This window comes from Podarcis cretensis (genome assembly GCF_951804945.1).
Source record: "Podarcis cretensis genome assembly, chromosome: 17".
In the NCBI taxonomy this organism is placed as follows: Eukaryota; Metazoa; Chordata; class Lepidosauria; order Squamata; family Lacertidae; genus Podarcis; species Podarcis cretensis.
The window spans coordinates 41,007,362-41,023,454 of record NC_137187.1 but is presented as its reverse complement, the minus strand read 5'-3'; the positions used below and the strand labels follow the sequence as shown (position 1 = coordinate 41,023,454).

Genomic DNA, 16,093 nt, shown 5'->3' with positions numbered 1-16,093 from the left:
GGAATACGCACACAGGAGCCTGACTCCACAAAGCATGGCACTAGAAGGCTCAAGCGAATGCCAGTTGGTACAGTTTGTCTGATGACAATATGGGACAGCATTTCAAAGCCCAACACATGAATAAATAGCATATTTTGCATATGAATAAAAAGAACAGTAGCTAGGCTGTAATCAGTCTTCTGGGGTTTAGATTGATGTTTTAGAAGACAATTCTGTTTGCAACTAGAAAGCAAATTTGCATGAGCACAATTTCTATAATCTGTTGGCAGTGAACTCTCAAAATCTGATTCCCATGGTTAATGGAATTTTGATTTCCAATTTGTAGTAAATTGGCTTCCATTTACAATAAAACAACCTTTGGTCGATCATGGGAGGAAAACACACACACTCTTTATAGGGTTCATCCAATTTTAAAGACATGGCACCCATAATAATCCCTAAAATATTTGAACATCATAGTATTTGTCTGTATGTATGCTACAATTCTGTGGAGATACATAAAAAGCGCTGAATGCGGCTCTAGGTGTTGAATTTGACTTCCTGCTCTATTTAAAATTGTTTGAAAAATGAGAAAAGATAGAACAGCAAGTTGCTAGCTCCCATGGGTCAGAAGATATGCTTGGATGTAAGTGGGTGCTGCCTGCTGAGATCTCTGAAGGCAGGGGAATAGCTTATTGCCTCTCCACATGAATAAAAAGCACAGAATAAATGGTGCTAAAGAGTAAATATTAGCAGGAAGGACAGTATAAAAATAAGACACTGTGCAAATTTCCTCCATTTATCCAATTCATACCGGACGCAGAATTCAGCTTTGCTCAACTCAGAATTTAGGTTCCCTGGCTTTAATGTTTGTCAAAACATGGATCACACACAAGAACCGTTTATAACATTGTTAGCTGTCCATGGTAGGCCAGGGGTGTCCTCACCTGGGCACTGCTATTTCGTGACAGGGCTTTGTAGATCTCATCGATGTTGGTGGCCACTGACTCAAAGCAGGAGTTGAAGCGGTCAAAGCGCTCCTTTTTTATCTGTTCAAATGCCTGCTTGGCTTTCTTGGCACGTTTCCGGGCAGCCTCGAATTCTACCAGAGCAAAGGAAGAAGTGTAAGCATGGGTCTTCCCAGCCCTCCAGCAGAAGCCCTCGGCCCAGGTCCCCAGCACTCTAAAGAGAGGTCAGGAGGGGGATCGAGTACCATCAGAGGTCTCCTGGAACTTGTCCCGCACACTCTCCAGCTTCTCCATTGCCTTCATATTAGGAGCAGCAATCCGCTGCAAAATGCTCTGCTGCTCGTTCAGCTTCTGTTGCAGCTGGTTCATCTCCTGCTTGATCTCATCTTCAGCCTGGGAATCCTGTAGGCGGGAATGATGGGAGGCGGTTCAGGCAGCCAGAGACTCTAATAGTCATCATCCCCACCCCCACCCCACAAACCCAGAAATTTCCAGAGAACCCAGATGCATCTGCCTTAGTGATGCACCTATGCCACTACCCTCTCTAGCCAACTGAAGTCTGGGGTGAGAATCCTCAGGACCTTTGGGGCTAATTATATGGGAGAGAAAAGCCCTTCTAGCAAATTCTCTGCCATCATCACTGGGGCACAGTCCAATCAGGATCCCTTTCCCCTGCCCATTAACTCAATCTATGGCACAGACAATTGTTATGGCATATGCAGGAGCAATCCTTGAGAGGTCAGAGTACACAATCAACTCCAGATTCCAATTATCTTAAAGACTTCTTTAAGAACAAAAGGGTCAGGTAAAGAGAGAGTCAGGTTGCAAAGTTAAAAGATAAAAAAAACATTTTTTCTAAACAGAAGTTCCAAACTTACGTTTATGAGGCACACGGATCATCCATGGTTCAGCGGAGACAAAAGGGATGATGACATGTGGATGACAAAGAACATAGGGAAGACAGCCCCATTTTATCCCTGAAGAATCAGGGGAAGATTGACAAGTGGAGAACCCTTTATCAAGCAGAATCAGGAATGTAAAGGCCTAAAGGGGTTGGGCACTGGCTGTCACCTACGTGAACCAGCCCATTCACTCAGATGCAACTTTGAAGATGCTGCTTTGAATGCCCCCATCACCAGTGCTGCCGATGTTATTTATGTGCACCTAGAATCTGGAATTCCTTCCTGAGAGCAATTCCCCAGGCTTCCTCATTAAGGGACTTGTGGAAGTACTTTAAAGCTTTTGGTTTACGTTTTTGTAGGGATCGGGGGAAGCTAACAAGTAAACAATGTTCCAGCATTTTCTTACTCATTTTTAATGTATTACTGTTCATTCTGCCCTGCAGTTCTGTTATTATGCTGATTTTAAATGCAGCTTTTATTTTGGATTGAAGCCACCTCGTAGATCATTTGACAGAATGACAGGGCATAAATATTTTAAATAAGTAAAAGAATATATAAGTGACCTGAACACATGTACATTTTTGCTTTGTGGACTTGCCACTAGCCTGGGGACAAAAGGCCACCTCCCCCCCTCTCAGCTATTCCCCAGGAAGAGCAGACCCAAGGGGAAGCTCACCTTCAGGTCCTCAGAGAGGTCACTGTAGTCAATCTCAATGAGAGCTTCTCGCGCATACATGTTGGAAGTCCTCTGTGAGCTGCTGGCTGCCTCCTCCCCCTGGGAGCCACCCTGCACCCGAATCAAAACAAAAGAGAACCACCTCACTCTCCTGCTTGGGCTCATACCCACCCTCTGCTATATGCGGGAGACTCTGCTTACCTCCTCCTGGCTGATGTCATCCATGGTGCCTTTAGAGAGGGGCAGTTTGATGTCCTGCATCTTGCAGGCTTGCAGCAAATTGTGGCGGTCACTGCGCTTCTGCTCCAGCTTGGTCTCAATGGCTGTCACTTCCTTCTGCAGGTGGGTCATCTCCCTGAGAGCCAAAGTCAATATTGATAATATTTAGTATAAATATCAAATAAAAAAAGAAGAGAAATATAGAGACATTTTTGCTATCAACAGCTATCAACTACAACAGTTAAACAGAACCTTCCTGTCCAGAGGAAGTGGACCTCCAAGGACTAGATGCTAGGGACAACCCATAGAGGAGTTGTCCCAAAGGCTTCTGGCTGGCTGCCCCTAGAAGGAGGACACTACTGGCAGATGAAGGTGATGGACTACATGGAACTGGCGGAAATGACTGGCAGAATCCGAGACCAGGGAGAAGAGTCGGTGGAGGAAGATTGGAAGAAATTTAAAGACTATTTACAGAAACATTGTAAAATCAATGAATGTTAGAAGGATGTAGGAATGAAGTTATGTGGTTTTAGCAGAAATGTTGTAAGGGTTTAGGAAAAAATAGACTGTTAATTGGTGAAAGGAGGGAAAGTAAAGTTACATCATATTGAGATAAATTACAGAACAAAAATTGGAAAAGATGGAAAGGATTTGCTGAAATAGTTAACCGAATTAGAATACAAAAAAGGGAGGTGTGAGGACGTCAAGGAAACAAGCAAATGAAAGATAAGTTATGGGAAGATTAGTTGTGTTTTTTTTCTTTTCTTCTTTTTTCCTTATTGTGATGTGTTGTTTTGTTTTTGTTTAATATGGTGTTTTTACTTTTGCTTTTTGTAACCCTTAAAATTTTTAATAAATATTATTTTTTAAAAAAATATATAGGAGGAGGACGCTACTGCATTTGGTCAGATCCAGCTCAGGATTCACCTCCAGCCATTTTACAAACTTCCCACCTTAGAGAAAGGGGAAAGGTTATCAAGCATCACTCCACAGCCTCCCTTCCTACATTCCCTAGCCTCTGCCTCCAGAAGCCAAGACTCACTTGTTGGCCCCGCCCAGCTTCTTCCGAATCTCCTCCATCTCATGGTTCTTGTCGTTCACCTCAGATTTCTTGGCCAAGTGCTGGTTCTTCAGGTCCTGCAGCTGTGCCATGGTCTCATCAATGATCTTCATGTGCCGCTGTTCCTCCTTAAGTGGGGGGCAGAGAGAAACAGAGAGACTATGAGCTCGACCATAGACTCTACTGCCTTCTTCCCCACCTTCAAGCCACAGGTAACTGCTGGACCAAACCCTCCTAGCCACCATCGGCCCACTCTGGCACCTTCTTGAGTTTCTCTATCTCAGCTTCATCTTTCTTGACCGTCTGCTCCCACATGTGCACTTTGTCCTGATCCTCCTTCAGCTGGTTCTTCTCAAAGTCCAGCTGGATGCCCAGACGGGTCTTCTGGTTTTCAAACTCCAACCTGCAGAGGGACAGGGGTTAAAATTGGGTCTCAGATCCAAACCCATCCATGCATTCACACGGCTTCCATATTTTTCAACCTGGGAGATTTCATGAGGGCACAAAGTTGGGCTGGTTACCTTTTCTTGGCAATCTCGTTCTGGCGTTTCACCTTCTCCTCCTCAAACTCCCTGATGTTCCTTACCCCAATCTCCCGGCAGAACTCCTCAAATACCTCATCTTCCACCTGGCAAAGATGGGAAGAAACTAAAGTGAGAGGAGCAGGATGAGATGGAGAGGAGTTTTGAGTGGGTTTTTTAACACCAAATTTCCACTTTCAGGAAACTTTTCCCACATTGATTGGAATGCCACACAGCCTCTGTGTGATGATTCTGGGGCACACAGTCAAGGAAGCCTGTGCTGGAAAGGCTGACTGGGCTCCAATACTAGCAGCCTGCCTTATCCTAGGTCAGACTATTTATTCATATTAGCCCACTACTGCCTATTCTAGCTGGCTGTGGCTTAAAAGTGGCTCTGCAGGGTCTGAGAGCCTACACAACATTTGATGCCTGGTCCTTTTGACTGAAGAGACCAGAGATTGAACTTGGAACCTCCTGTAGGCAATGCATGTGGTCTACTACAGAGTTATGGCCAATCCCCACATTAGCCAACAGTGCACCCGAAAACACATCTGAACGCCACTGCCCAGTTTGTGCTTTGCAAAAGATCTGTATTGGTGGGCAGGCTAGCTTTTTGTCATCCATGAATAAGGAATCCAGATAAATTTCTAAGACCCAGAGTTTTTTATTACTAGGCATACCTGTGTTCCACTTTCTGAGTTCCTGGAACACAGCTTCAAAGCCACCAGAACAGAAGATGAATGTCAAGACCAGGTCACCTACATCACTCTTTTCCCAACACCTGCCATTGCTGTAGCCTTCTGATAACCCCCCTTTCTCAGACTTTTCTGTCCTGCACCTTCCAGGCTAGTTCCCATTCTGGAACCTCCCTTTCAGCTAGCTCAGCCTAGTATAGGAGTAGGAGTAGTACGACTCATGCAACACGTTGGCAACTAATATACATACAATAATTACCAAAGTAATTATACATTCTATATCAATCTTCTAAGAAAAATACAAAACCTTGTGCAAAGCCACAGATACTTGCGAACTACCCAGTCTAAGATGAACTTCTAATGTTTGATTTCAATGGATTTTTCAAATGCTTAACTCAGTCTTTTGTTGATACGTATATTGATATTCAATTTCATAGAGAATACTATTTCTTGGCTTAAGCTTAAGAGACTGATTTGGGAGTGTTAACTAGTGATTCCTGTAATGCACTCTACATGGAGCTCCCCTTAAAAATGGTCCGGAAGCTGCAGCTGATGTAAAATGTGGCTCTCAGCCTTTTAAGCAGGGCAGTAAGGTGAGACTGTGTCATTGGTCGTAAAGGCAACACTCACCACCTTTGAGCCAACAAGCCCATTTCAAGGTATTGCCCTATTAGTCTTGAAATCCAAGCACTGTGCTTTTAGATATGCAGGGAGCCCCTGCTGGTGGCATCACAAATGAGTACAGCTCATGGGACAGTGACCTAAAACAGAGCATTCTCTGCGGACACCGCCTCCCTCAGATAAGGGCATTTGTCCCCCATGTTGTATTTAGGCATGAGCTGAAGATTTTTTCTTTGCTGAGGCATTTGGAAACTGGATGTTTGAGATTCAGCAGCTTCTTGTGGAGATGATTTTTATATTGCTTAGATATGTAGTTGTTCAGCAGACATTATTGACCTTGTGCTCCCCAGATGTTTTGGGACTGCAAATCTTATCAGTGCAGCCTGCAGGTGCACTATGTTGACAAAAACTGCTGCAGATACATTAGTCATTGTAGATTTTCCTTAAGAAGTTACACAACCACCTTAGGCTCTTTTGGGATTGAGGGTAGGATAGAAATATATAATAATAATTTATAATAAAAGTAATAGTAGTAATAATAATAAATAAATAAAAGTAACAAGCATTAACAACAAGGTCTAGCCCCTTGTCTTGATCCATCATACCTGGTTCATCTTTTCCTTGAGCTCCTTCATCTCACGCTCCCTCCCCTGGATGATGCGTTTGATGTCATTGATGCGGGGCCCGAAGTTGGCCAATTCACTTTCCAGCTTGGACTTTTCCTGTTGGGTATAGCATTCTATTAGGGATATAATTCAGAAGGAACTGAGGGACTGATGGTAGGAATCTCTCTCAAGCAAACTGATCATGGCAAGACTGGGGCTTCAGAGTTTATATCTAGTAGAGGGGTGAACTTGCATGCCCAACCTTGGTAGTCTTTGATGGTTGCACAGGACAGCCCTCCAAATGAACATCCCCAAGCATCTTCTGCTGCACCTACCGCTTTAGCTCTAAGGCAAGAGGTAGCATCCCCTACAAAACTCAGAGAGCCACCTTGGAAGTTGGAGGCCTGAAGGATGCATGGTCCCAGCAAGCCATCATACCTGGAGATTGAGAGCAAGATGACGGGTCTTGGTTTGCTCCAAGTCACTCTGGGAGTATTTCAGACGCATTTGCAAGCCATGGGCCTGGGACTGGACTTGGCGCAGCTCTGCCTCCTTCCGCTTGGCTTTCATTTGCTCCTGGAAATGAGAAAAGGAGATGTAGGGGGAGTGAGGTGCAAAAAGAAAAATGGAATGAGAAAACAATTTTGTTGTTATGCTGCAGCCAATGTGAAGCAGCTAAATTCCAGGAATAAATTCATAAGGTGTAAAGGAGGATCCCCAATGCTGTCTCAGAAAACTGAAAACAACTCCCCGACATGTAGCTAGACCCAGTCCCCTGAAAAGATACATTTATGCACTGCATGAACAGTGCAATTTCAACCAAAAATGATGGTGAAGAAGAAAAATAAAAGTTTGCTGAGGCATGTTTCTCTGTAGACAAGTGTCTATTTCATCAACTGCATCTGAAAGCTAGTTAGATTTGGATGTCAAGACAAGCAGTGTCCAGTTCTGGGCACCGCAGTTCAAGAAGGACACTGACAAACTGGAACGTGTCCAGAGGAGGGCAACCAAAATGGTCAAAGGCCTGGAAACGATGCCTTATGAAGAACGGCTAAGGGAGCTGGGCATGTTTAGCCTGGAGAAGAGGAGGTTAAGGGGTGATATGATAGCCATGTTCAAATATATAAAAGGATGTCACATAGAGGAGGGAGAAAGGTTGTTTTCTGCTGCTCCAGAGAAGCGGACACGGAGCAATGGTTCCAAACTACAAGAAAGAAGATTCCACCTAAACATTAGGAAGAACTTCCTGACAGTAAGAGCTGTTTGACAGTGGAATTTGCTGCCAAGGAGTGTGGTGGAGTCTCCTTCTTTGGAGGTCTTTAAGCAGAGGCTTGACAACCATATGTCAGGAGTGCTCTGATGGTGTTTCCTGCTTGGCAGGGGGTTGGACTCGATGGCACTTGTGGTCTCTTCCAACTCTACGATTCTATGATTCTATGTAAAAGAAGCAAAAGCTTCTGAACTCCTTGCAGTCATAATGGGGGCGGCAGCAGGGAGAGCATATGAGTCTGATGCTCACTGTGACTTGTCCTTGTAATGCTAAACGTTATATCACATGCAAATGCAGCCAGTGATGCACATGCAGTATAATCCTAAGCCTGTTTTCACAGAAGTCCCCAATGAGTTCAGTGGGACTTACTTTCTAGGAAGGGTATTGAGGAAGACAGCCTAAGAGGTGGTAATCATCTGCCTGCGTTGCACCACTTCAAACTACAACTGGGAATTTATACAACTGAATACTTTTACAGACAGAAAACAACCTTCCATAGCCTAGACTTCACTTTTATGTGCTAGTTTTATAAATTCAGGGAGCCATTTTTGTAGAGAGGTACATTCAATCATTTTCAATTCCTGTCTGAAAGTCTCTTTCCAAACCATAAACTCTTGTCAGGCTCTGAGAGAAACTAAGGAACAAGGAAGTACTCACTGGCTTGACTGTCACTTCTCCCAGTCTTGAAAATTACTGCTTTTAAAGTGCTCAGTGGTTTGATGTATCTCCATGAAAAGTTAACAAGTATTTTAACTGGAATTTTAGCTTACACTGTATATTTTTAACTGTTGATTTTATTTGTACTTTGATTTTCTTGAAACTTGATTTTAACTTTGCTTTTTGCTGACAATTTTAATATGTATTTTGTATTCTTTGTAAACAGCTTAGAGGTCTTATTTACAATTAAGTGGTATATAAATCCTGTTAAAAATATAAACAAGTTAAATACTGCCAGATTATCCACATTTGGGGAGAGGCATTCATGGAAAGCCAGTAAATCCGACAAAACCAGAAACAAGAAGGAGCTTTAGGAAGGGGGATTTTTAGTGAGCAACATAAGGAAAGCTTGTGTTAAGCACAACCCCTACAGCCAAAATGACGCCTCTTGTCTTGTTCTCCTCAACATCCCACTCTTGCCTGGCAAAACACCCCATTACTTCTCACCTTGTTCTTCCATCAGTCAGCTCAATCTCTATCTGAACTGCTATGAGTTCTGATGGAGACCAAATCCCTGAGATTGGATAGACACCCTGTAATTATGTGTGTGGGGCTGTAGTGCCCCCTTTTTTTGGTGTTGTGCTCTCTATCCCTGTTAGACCCCCTGAGCATCCCAAATGAGCCCTGGCGCATTTTTAGCTTGAAACCTTCAATGATGCCCCAAATTCTTCCCAGTCAACATTTCTCTATCGATGCTATCTAGAGCTTGTAGCAGACCTTGGCAACTAAAAGCCATTCCAACCTTTAGCTCCTCTGTCAGCCTCTCTTTCTTCTCTTTCAGCTTGTCCACAGCCTTTTCATCCCAGCGCCTGGCCTTGGCTTTCAGGTCACTGGCACCTCCTGAGATCACCCCAGACTTCTGGAAGAGGGTCCCATCCAGGGCTACAGTCTGGAAAAGGACGAAAGAGGGAACACAGCAAGTCACGCCAAGAAGCAGCAGCCACCTCAGATCTTGGCTATCACTCACCCACAGCTAGTGATGGCTACAGTACACAATATGCTACAGTACACAATATGCAGAAGGAAGCAGCACTTTTTGAGTTACAGCAAAGACAGGGCCAAGGGTGTTCTGCAGTTCTGTGCAAACACCAAACTGGGAACTGAGTGCACAATTTAGCATCCTGAAAATCTCATCTTTAAATTTTCATTAAAAGTGTCTAGCCCTCCTGCCTATAAAGACAGTTGTGAATGAACAAGCTTTGGAAAACTTTCCAAAACCAAAGATGAGACCAGAGGAAGCTTTTCATTAACAAGAATCTGGGGCTTTGGTATCCTTTTAGAAAAAGCAGAAACCAAATAAAGGAAATACCAGCACATTTTCTTAGTCTGTAATACATCTATGCAGTTAACAGAAATTCAAGGTTCCTTGCTGTAGAATCTTGACTGGGACTGTGTTTGTAGTTCTGGAGGAGGCTGAGAGGCAAGAAACTTAAGAGTGGCTCGCAAGATTTCTCAGACCTTGTGACGCTGGTGCCCTCCAAAGGCAATGCGACGGGCATCCTCCACATTGTCACACACAAGGGCATTCCCGCAAGCATACTGCAGGGCCTTCTTGATGTGAGGCGGCTCGTAGCGAATCACGTCAATCACCAACTTGGCTCCCTTCAGCTCCCGGAGCTTCTCGTCTGTCGGTTTCACCTGCAATATATAGGCATTTTGGCTCAGGGGGAAGGCAGAGATGCACAGTGACAAGCTTATGTCAGACTGCAGATCACTCAAAATTACTCCAGCCACTGAAGTGGAGGCAGTCCTTCCCCATCACCTTTATAACTTCACATGTATACCTTGGTTTTAAAAGCAGCTTATTGTTGAAGTGAGGTGGCTACATGGGAAGGAGCAAAAAGGGGGGGGGACTGAGTCCCTTGGGCAAGAGCTCTGTGCAAATCCTACCTCAGAATCAGTCTGAGGGAGCTACCTATAGAAAGTGTTGGGAGCAGAACAGGTGGTGGGGTAGGAAAAAAGATACCACCTGATCATCAGCAGGCTAGCACAAACATGGAGATTTATCTATCTCTGCAGTAATCCACCACCATGCCTAGGCCTTGTTAGGCCTCACCTCAAGGTAGTCAAGGGGCAGGAAGGTCTCAGGCTCTCCTCGCTGCTCCTTAATGTACTGGATACAGTCCCGGCCAGTCTTCTCTGAATCAACGATGATGGCATCCATGTTCTTGCCCAGGACCTTGGTGACAGCGATCTGGTATTTCTTCTGGGTCGGCTGGCAGAGGTCAATTAGGCGCCCGTACTGTGGGAAACAAGGAAATGGAATGAGGCAAGGAGGGGCCCTGGCCTCCAATTCTACCCCACCCACCCTCTGCCATATACCCTCGGCTCTGCCTTGAGGAGCTTGCTGTTGTTCTTCTCCACTTACCACAGAGCCAGGGTAGAGGCGCTTGATGCTTTCCATGATCTCAGCCTTGCGCTGCTGCCGGCTGTTCTCCTGCCGGTCAATGCGAGCATCCCCCAGCTGCTCCATCACCTGGTTAAGCTCCTTGTTAATCTCATCGATCCGGCGCTTGGCCAGCTCTACCTCCTCTGTCAGCTCCCCCTCCAGCTTCTTTTGCTCCTCCAAGGACTGCCTAAAGAATGAGCAGTAAGAACTCCCTGATCATGCCTGCATCAGGCTTGGTTGCACTGTGCTAGGAGGGACTAATATGATGACTTGTAGAGTGGGCTTCCTAAGCATCCCAAAAGAGAGCCCAACTTCCTTATCCTTTCCCCACCAGAGTCTGCTTAAGGCACACATCCCCAATATTTTGTGGCCCCTTCCTTGCCCTTACTTGCTAGTAGCAATATACTCCTCCAGCTTCTCAATACGTTTTTGGTTTTCTTCAATCTCCCGCAATTTCTGCTTTATCTTGGCCTACAAAACAAAATGAATAAGCCAAATGTGAGCAAGCACCAGTGGAGCTTAGCTCAAAGCCAGGGCCCTCTTCAACCAATGCCAAAGACCAGTCTCTGACCCCCTTGATGGAGAACCACTTTAACAAGCAACATTACCAACTGACAAGGTCACTTAATCTATTGGTCTTAAATTAGTTAGCCGCAAACACTTACTTAAGCTAGATCACCTAAGAGGCATTGAAGCCCTCTTCTAGGGAAATAAAGAGACTGACAGAGAGCAAAGGGGAGAGAAGGTAAAAAAGCTGTGGGAGGATCAAACTACTCTGGTTATATGAAAAGGAAAACCTAAAAAGCATACCCTGCATTCCAAGTAAGGGTGAAAGATTGATCTTGGGTATGGAAAGGCTGTACGTCTCTGGAATCCACTTGTTTCATGGAAGCAGGAAATACAAACCTTCAAGCTCCCCTTACAGCAGGTGTGGGGAACTTTTGGCCCTCCAGAACTGCATCAGCCCCAACAAAAAAAGGTGATTAGAGTTGTAGTTCAGCAACAGCTGGAGGGTAAAAAGTCCCCCAAGACCTGACATACCTCTTTCCTGGGAACTTGCTCAACCAATTAATTCCTAAGAGAGTTCAGAATATTTTCTGACAGCAGTCTTCGCTGACCTGGTGTCTTCCAAATTCCCATCAGCAGGAGAAGGATTGGGGCTCCCTCAGCTGGGGAGCAGGAGCACTTTAAAGGAGCTCCCACCCCGCTGCTAACTTGTGTCAGCCAGGGGAAGGTCAGGGGCTCCGTAAAACAGCAACGGCAGCAGCATGCTCCTCAGCCAAGCAGTTTAAACAAGCAGAGGGAGGAACAAGGTGTTTTGCACCTCACCGATGAATTATGAATGCAGAGTGCAATGGCGGCTTCACTCAGTGGTATATCGGTGGTGAAACTGTCGCCACTCCTGAGTCCCTCTACCTCCAGCACCCAGCTAAAGCTTGTTTTTCACTCAGAGCAGAGGGACTCAGGAACAGCAATGGCTTCACATGCAATATACCGAGTGAAGTCGCCATCACAGTCCTGGGTACATCATCTAGCGTCAGCTCACATGAAGGGAGAACAATCCTGCTTAGCACTGGGTTCCAAAAGCACTGCTTTCAGCAGCTCATGTGATTTTCCTGCAAGCAGGTAGTTGGCCGGTGGTGAGGTGTTTTCTTTCCCACTGCTACTGCCACTTGCGTGCGGGAGAACAACTTGAGCTGCTTCAAAAGGGGCTTTTGAGCAGGATATGATCTCATGGAGATTAAACCCTACTGCCTTGACTGCACAATCCTGTTCCCTGCCAGGAACAGGGCATGCAGCCAAGACAGGAAAAAACCATGTCTCCCTGCCCATCAGCTGACATCACCAATGATATCAATTGATGGCTGAGTGGGTGTAATTTGGGGGAAATGGCCCGAGATTGGCCTGTGGGCTGGAGGTTTCCCACACTGTCATGGAGTAAGCTATTCAAACTCCTTTACCTGGAGATGGGGGACACTTGGCTTGCCAGAAGTACAAAAGGATCTTGGAGTCTTGGTGGACCACAATCTTAACATGAGTCAACAGTGTGATGCAGCAGCAAAAAAAACCTAATGCTATTCTAGGCTGCCTCAAGAGAAGCCTAGTGTCCAGAACAATGGAAGTACCATATTTAATTGAGTCTAAAGTGCACCTTTTTTGCCAAATTAGGCTGTGAAAAATTGGATGCACATTGAATTCGATGGTGCATTAGACTTGAGTAAAAACACACTTTGCTGCCAGCTTGCACTAGCCAGCATCAGGTTGCGGGCTCCATCCCATCTCTCCATTGAGGAGTGTTCAGCTGTGCGCCCCTCAATGGAGCAGTTTAAAGGACCTTGCACCTAGCCACTGGCTAGTGCGAGCCAGAAGCAAGGTGTGGGGTCCTTAAAACTGCTCCATTGAGGGGCGCACAGCTGTGCCCCCCTCAAGAAGCTACTGCAGGTGGAGGAGGAGGAGGAGGAGAGGAGGGCAGCTTCCTGTCATCTGCACAGCCATGCCGCCTCGCTTGGCTCCTCTCCCCTGCCAGACCTGCAGCACCTCAAAACTTTCAGCTTGTCTGTTGTAAAGAGTGCACCTCTTGTCTACGCGCATTACATTTGCCAGCAAATACTTTTTTTTGGTTTCAAGGTTCTGCCAACTGAGGTTTGCATTAGATTCGATGGCACATTAGACTCGAGTAAATGCGGTAATGGTCCCGCTCTATTCTGCCTTGATCAGACCGTACCTGGAATACTGTGTCCAGTTCTGGGCGCCACAATTTAAGAAGGATATTGACAATCTGGAACTTTCTGACAGTAAGAGCTGTTCAACAGTGGAATGGTCTCCCTGGGGAGGTTGTGGACTCTCCTTCCTTGGAGGTTTTTAGCAGAGGCTGGATGGCTATTATCATGGATGCAGTGCAGGGGATTGGACTAGAGTACCCTTGGGGTCTCTTCCAACTCTATGATTAACAGTTATCCCACCCCTTTCCCTGCAGGCCCTGCAGGGTGATGCAGTCCACAGGCTGAACTTCCCTGCCCATCACCAACTGGAATAACAGTTCTCTTTCCTCCCTCTTGCAGCACAACAATCAATACATTTCACCTTGTATCTGTCTTCCAGCCATTCCTGTGCAAACCATTCACTTTGTAGGCACTGCCTGCTTTGGCTGGTTCCACTGCCCAACAGTCTAAGAGACGGCTGTGCCACTGACACTCTTGCTGCCGGACTCAGTCAGTCAGTGGCTGACACTGGGTCCACTCCCCCTTCTGCCACTGGAGCACATGAAGAAAGCCAGGGCTTCTCCCTGAAGGAAGGCAGGACGGAGAATGGTGCTTGTGGGAGATGGGAGAACCCAGTGGAGCTGGCCTTGCTGCTGCCATCTTGGAGAGGGCTGCACTTACATTAGGGCTGGACAATATTTGATTTTCAACATCGTGATATATCACCAGCTAAACATCATGATATGATGTTTTGAGAGTTAATTTTATTGTGTACTATTCTAATAGATTAATTTAGCATTGTTTACTTTTACTAATAGATTACAATCTAATGGATTGAATTTTACTTTTTGGATATAAGTTGTTCCATTTTAAAGTTATGTTTTATTAAAAAAAATTGTACTGGATCAGATTATTATAAGGTGTGCATTCTTTGTTGTATATTTTGTTGCTGTAAACTGCCTTGTGTATAGCAATATAGAAAGCTGGAATTCAAATAAAAAGTGAAATCAAATGAAATACTGATATATCATGATGCCTGAAATAAGGATGGAGCTACGCAGAGGCATTGGCTGGTTTTTCTCACATCGTGATTTTTTGCCGGCACCTGCTCTTGCAATTCACTGCCCCCTGCAGGAGGCAGAAGAGAGCTGAGCCAGCAGTTAACGGGCTGCAGGAATCAAGAGAAGCCTTGGTGGCTTCATGGTTTTTCCCACATTGTAATTTTTGCATAGCACCCACCCACCCCATGATTCGCAATATACTTCCAGGTGAAAAACGATGAAACTGATATCACAATATGGACTTGAAACCGGTTTTGGACAATTCATCGATTTATCGCCCAGCCCTAGCTTGTGACCCTTTCCCACTACTGGCTCCTTCCAAAGGCTCAAGGCCAGTTTGATCTTCGGAACTGGATCAGATCCAGCTGTATAAAGCCTTGTGGAATCAGGAATACAGTGTCACCAATGTTTCAAGCAATATATGATGCTTATCTATATACAAGCCGTTGTTATGGCTCCTCACACATTTTGTGAGTATGTTTCCGAGCACAATTCAAAGTGTTGGTGCTGACCTTTAAAGCCCTAAACGGCCTCGGTCCAGTATACCTGAAGGAGCGTCTCCACCCCCATCATTCTGCCCGGACGCTGAGGTCCAGCGCCGAGGGCCTTCTGGCGGTTCCCTCATTGCGAGAAGCAAAGCTACAGGGAACCAGGCAGAGGGCCTTCTCGGTAGTGGCGCCCACCCTGTGGAACGCCCTTCCAGCAGATGTCAAAGCGATAAACAACTACCTGACATTCAGAAGACATCTTAAGGCAGCCCTGTTTAGGGAAGTTTTTAACGTGTGATTTTACTGTATTTTTGGTTTTTATGGAAGCCGCCCAGAGTGGCTGGGAAGGCCCAGCCAGATGGGCGGGATATAAATAATATATTATTATTATTATTATTATTATTATTATTATTATTATTATTATTATTTGTGCTTAAAGTCCTCTCTCTTCTTTGACACAGCTTTTGGCGATGGGATGACAAAAAGGCAGGGGGTGGGGGAGTCTGAGATGACTGATGAGAAGGGAAGGCAAAGACGGGAAAAGTGATGGGGAGAATGGGAAGGAATGTAGGAGAACTCATTTATGCAAAAATTTGAGAGGGACTAGGTGCAATTCTGTGGGGGTGCATAAAAAAGCGACAGCACATAACACAGAAGCAGAGCAAACCTAAGCTGATCAGTAAAAGAAAGTGCAAAGTAAGAGAGGAGTTAAGCAACTTCACTCAGTTTGTCTAACTGTTATAAACATGCAGATTCAGGACAAAATCTAGGTGCAGGTGAGTTTCTGTTTTTTCTTAAAAGGATGGGGCAATGCACATCCTGAGTGGGTGGCAATGCAGGCCAAGTCCTGGAAATAGGAGAGAAATGGGGAAGGCCTGCTCCAACAGGGAAAACAACTCACCTCAGTTTCTACTTTCTTCCTCTCCTCCAGATCAAGGCGGTCCTGATCTGCCTTCTGGTCACGGTTGAATTTCTCCAGCTCCTGGGCCAGTGTGGCTGCTCGCTTGCTGGCCTCTTCCTTCAGCCGGTGGTATTTCTTCACCTGTTTGATAAACGTAGGAAGCAAAGAGAGCGGAACATTTTGGAGACAGTTGCCCAGGACACAGAGGTGGTTGCCTTTGAGAGAGCTTCCCCCAGAACAGCTACCCGGGATTGTAAGTTGGGCCACAATCCTTTTACAGTGGTATCTCGGGTTACTTAATTCGTTCCGGAGGTCCGTT

General features: G+C 45.4%; 1 protein-coding gene across 1 annotated transcript in view; it reads right to left on the bottom strand.

The window, feature by feature from the left end:
• The window catches only part of SMC1A (structural maintenance of chromosomes 1A), a 33,981-nt gene that overhangs the window by 4,099 nt on the left and 13,789 nt on the right, over positions 1-16,093 (bottom strand). The window contains exons 7-21 of the mRNA XM_079958671.1: positions 15,775-15,915; positions 11,011-11,093; positions 10,602-10,809; positions 10,290-10,475; positions 9,692-9,871; positions 8,976-9,122; positions 6,685-6,822; positions 6,247-6,363; positions 4,326-4,432; positions 4,066-4,207; positions 3,787-3,932; positions 2,727-2,880; positions 2,526-2,636; positions 1,193-1,340; positions 927-1,081 (exon numbers count right to left, since the gene is read on the bottom strand). Coding sequence (XP_079814797.1) covers positions 927-1,081; positions 1,193-1,340; positions 2,526-2,636; positions 2,727-2,880; positions 3,787-3,932; positions 4,066-4,207; positions 4,326-4,432; positions 6,247-6,363; positions 6,685-6,822; positions 8,976-9,122; positions 9,692-9,871; positions 10,290-10,475; positions 10,602-10,809; positions 11,011-11,093; positions 15,775-15,915 — 2,163 coding nt within the window. The remainder of the gene's footprint in view (positions 1-926; positions 1,082-1,192; positions 1,341-2,525; positions 2,637-2,726; positions 2,881-3,786; positions 3,933-4,065; positions 4,208-4,325; positions 4,433-6,246; positions 6,364-6,684; positions 6,823-8,975; positions 9,123-9,691; positions 9,872-10,289; positions 10,476-10,601; positions 10,810-11,010; positions 11,094-15,774; positions 15,916-16,093) is intronic.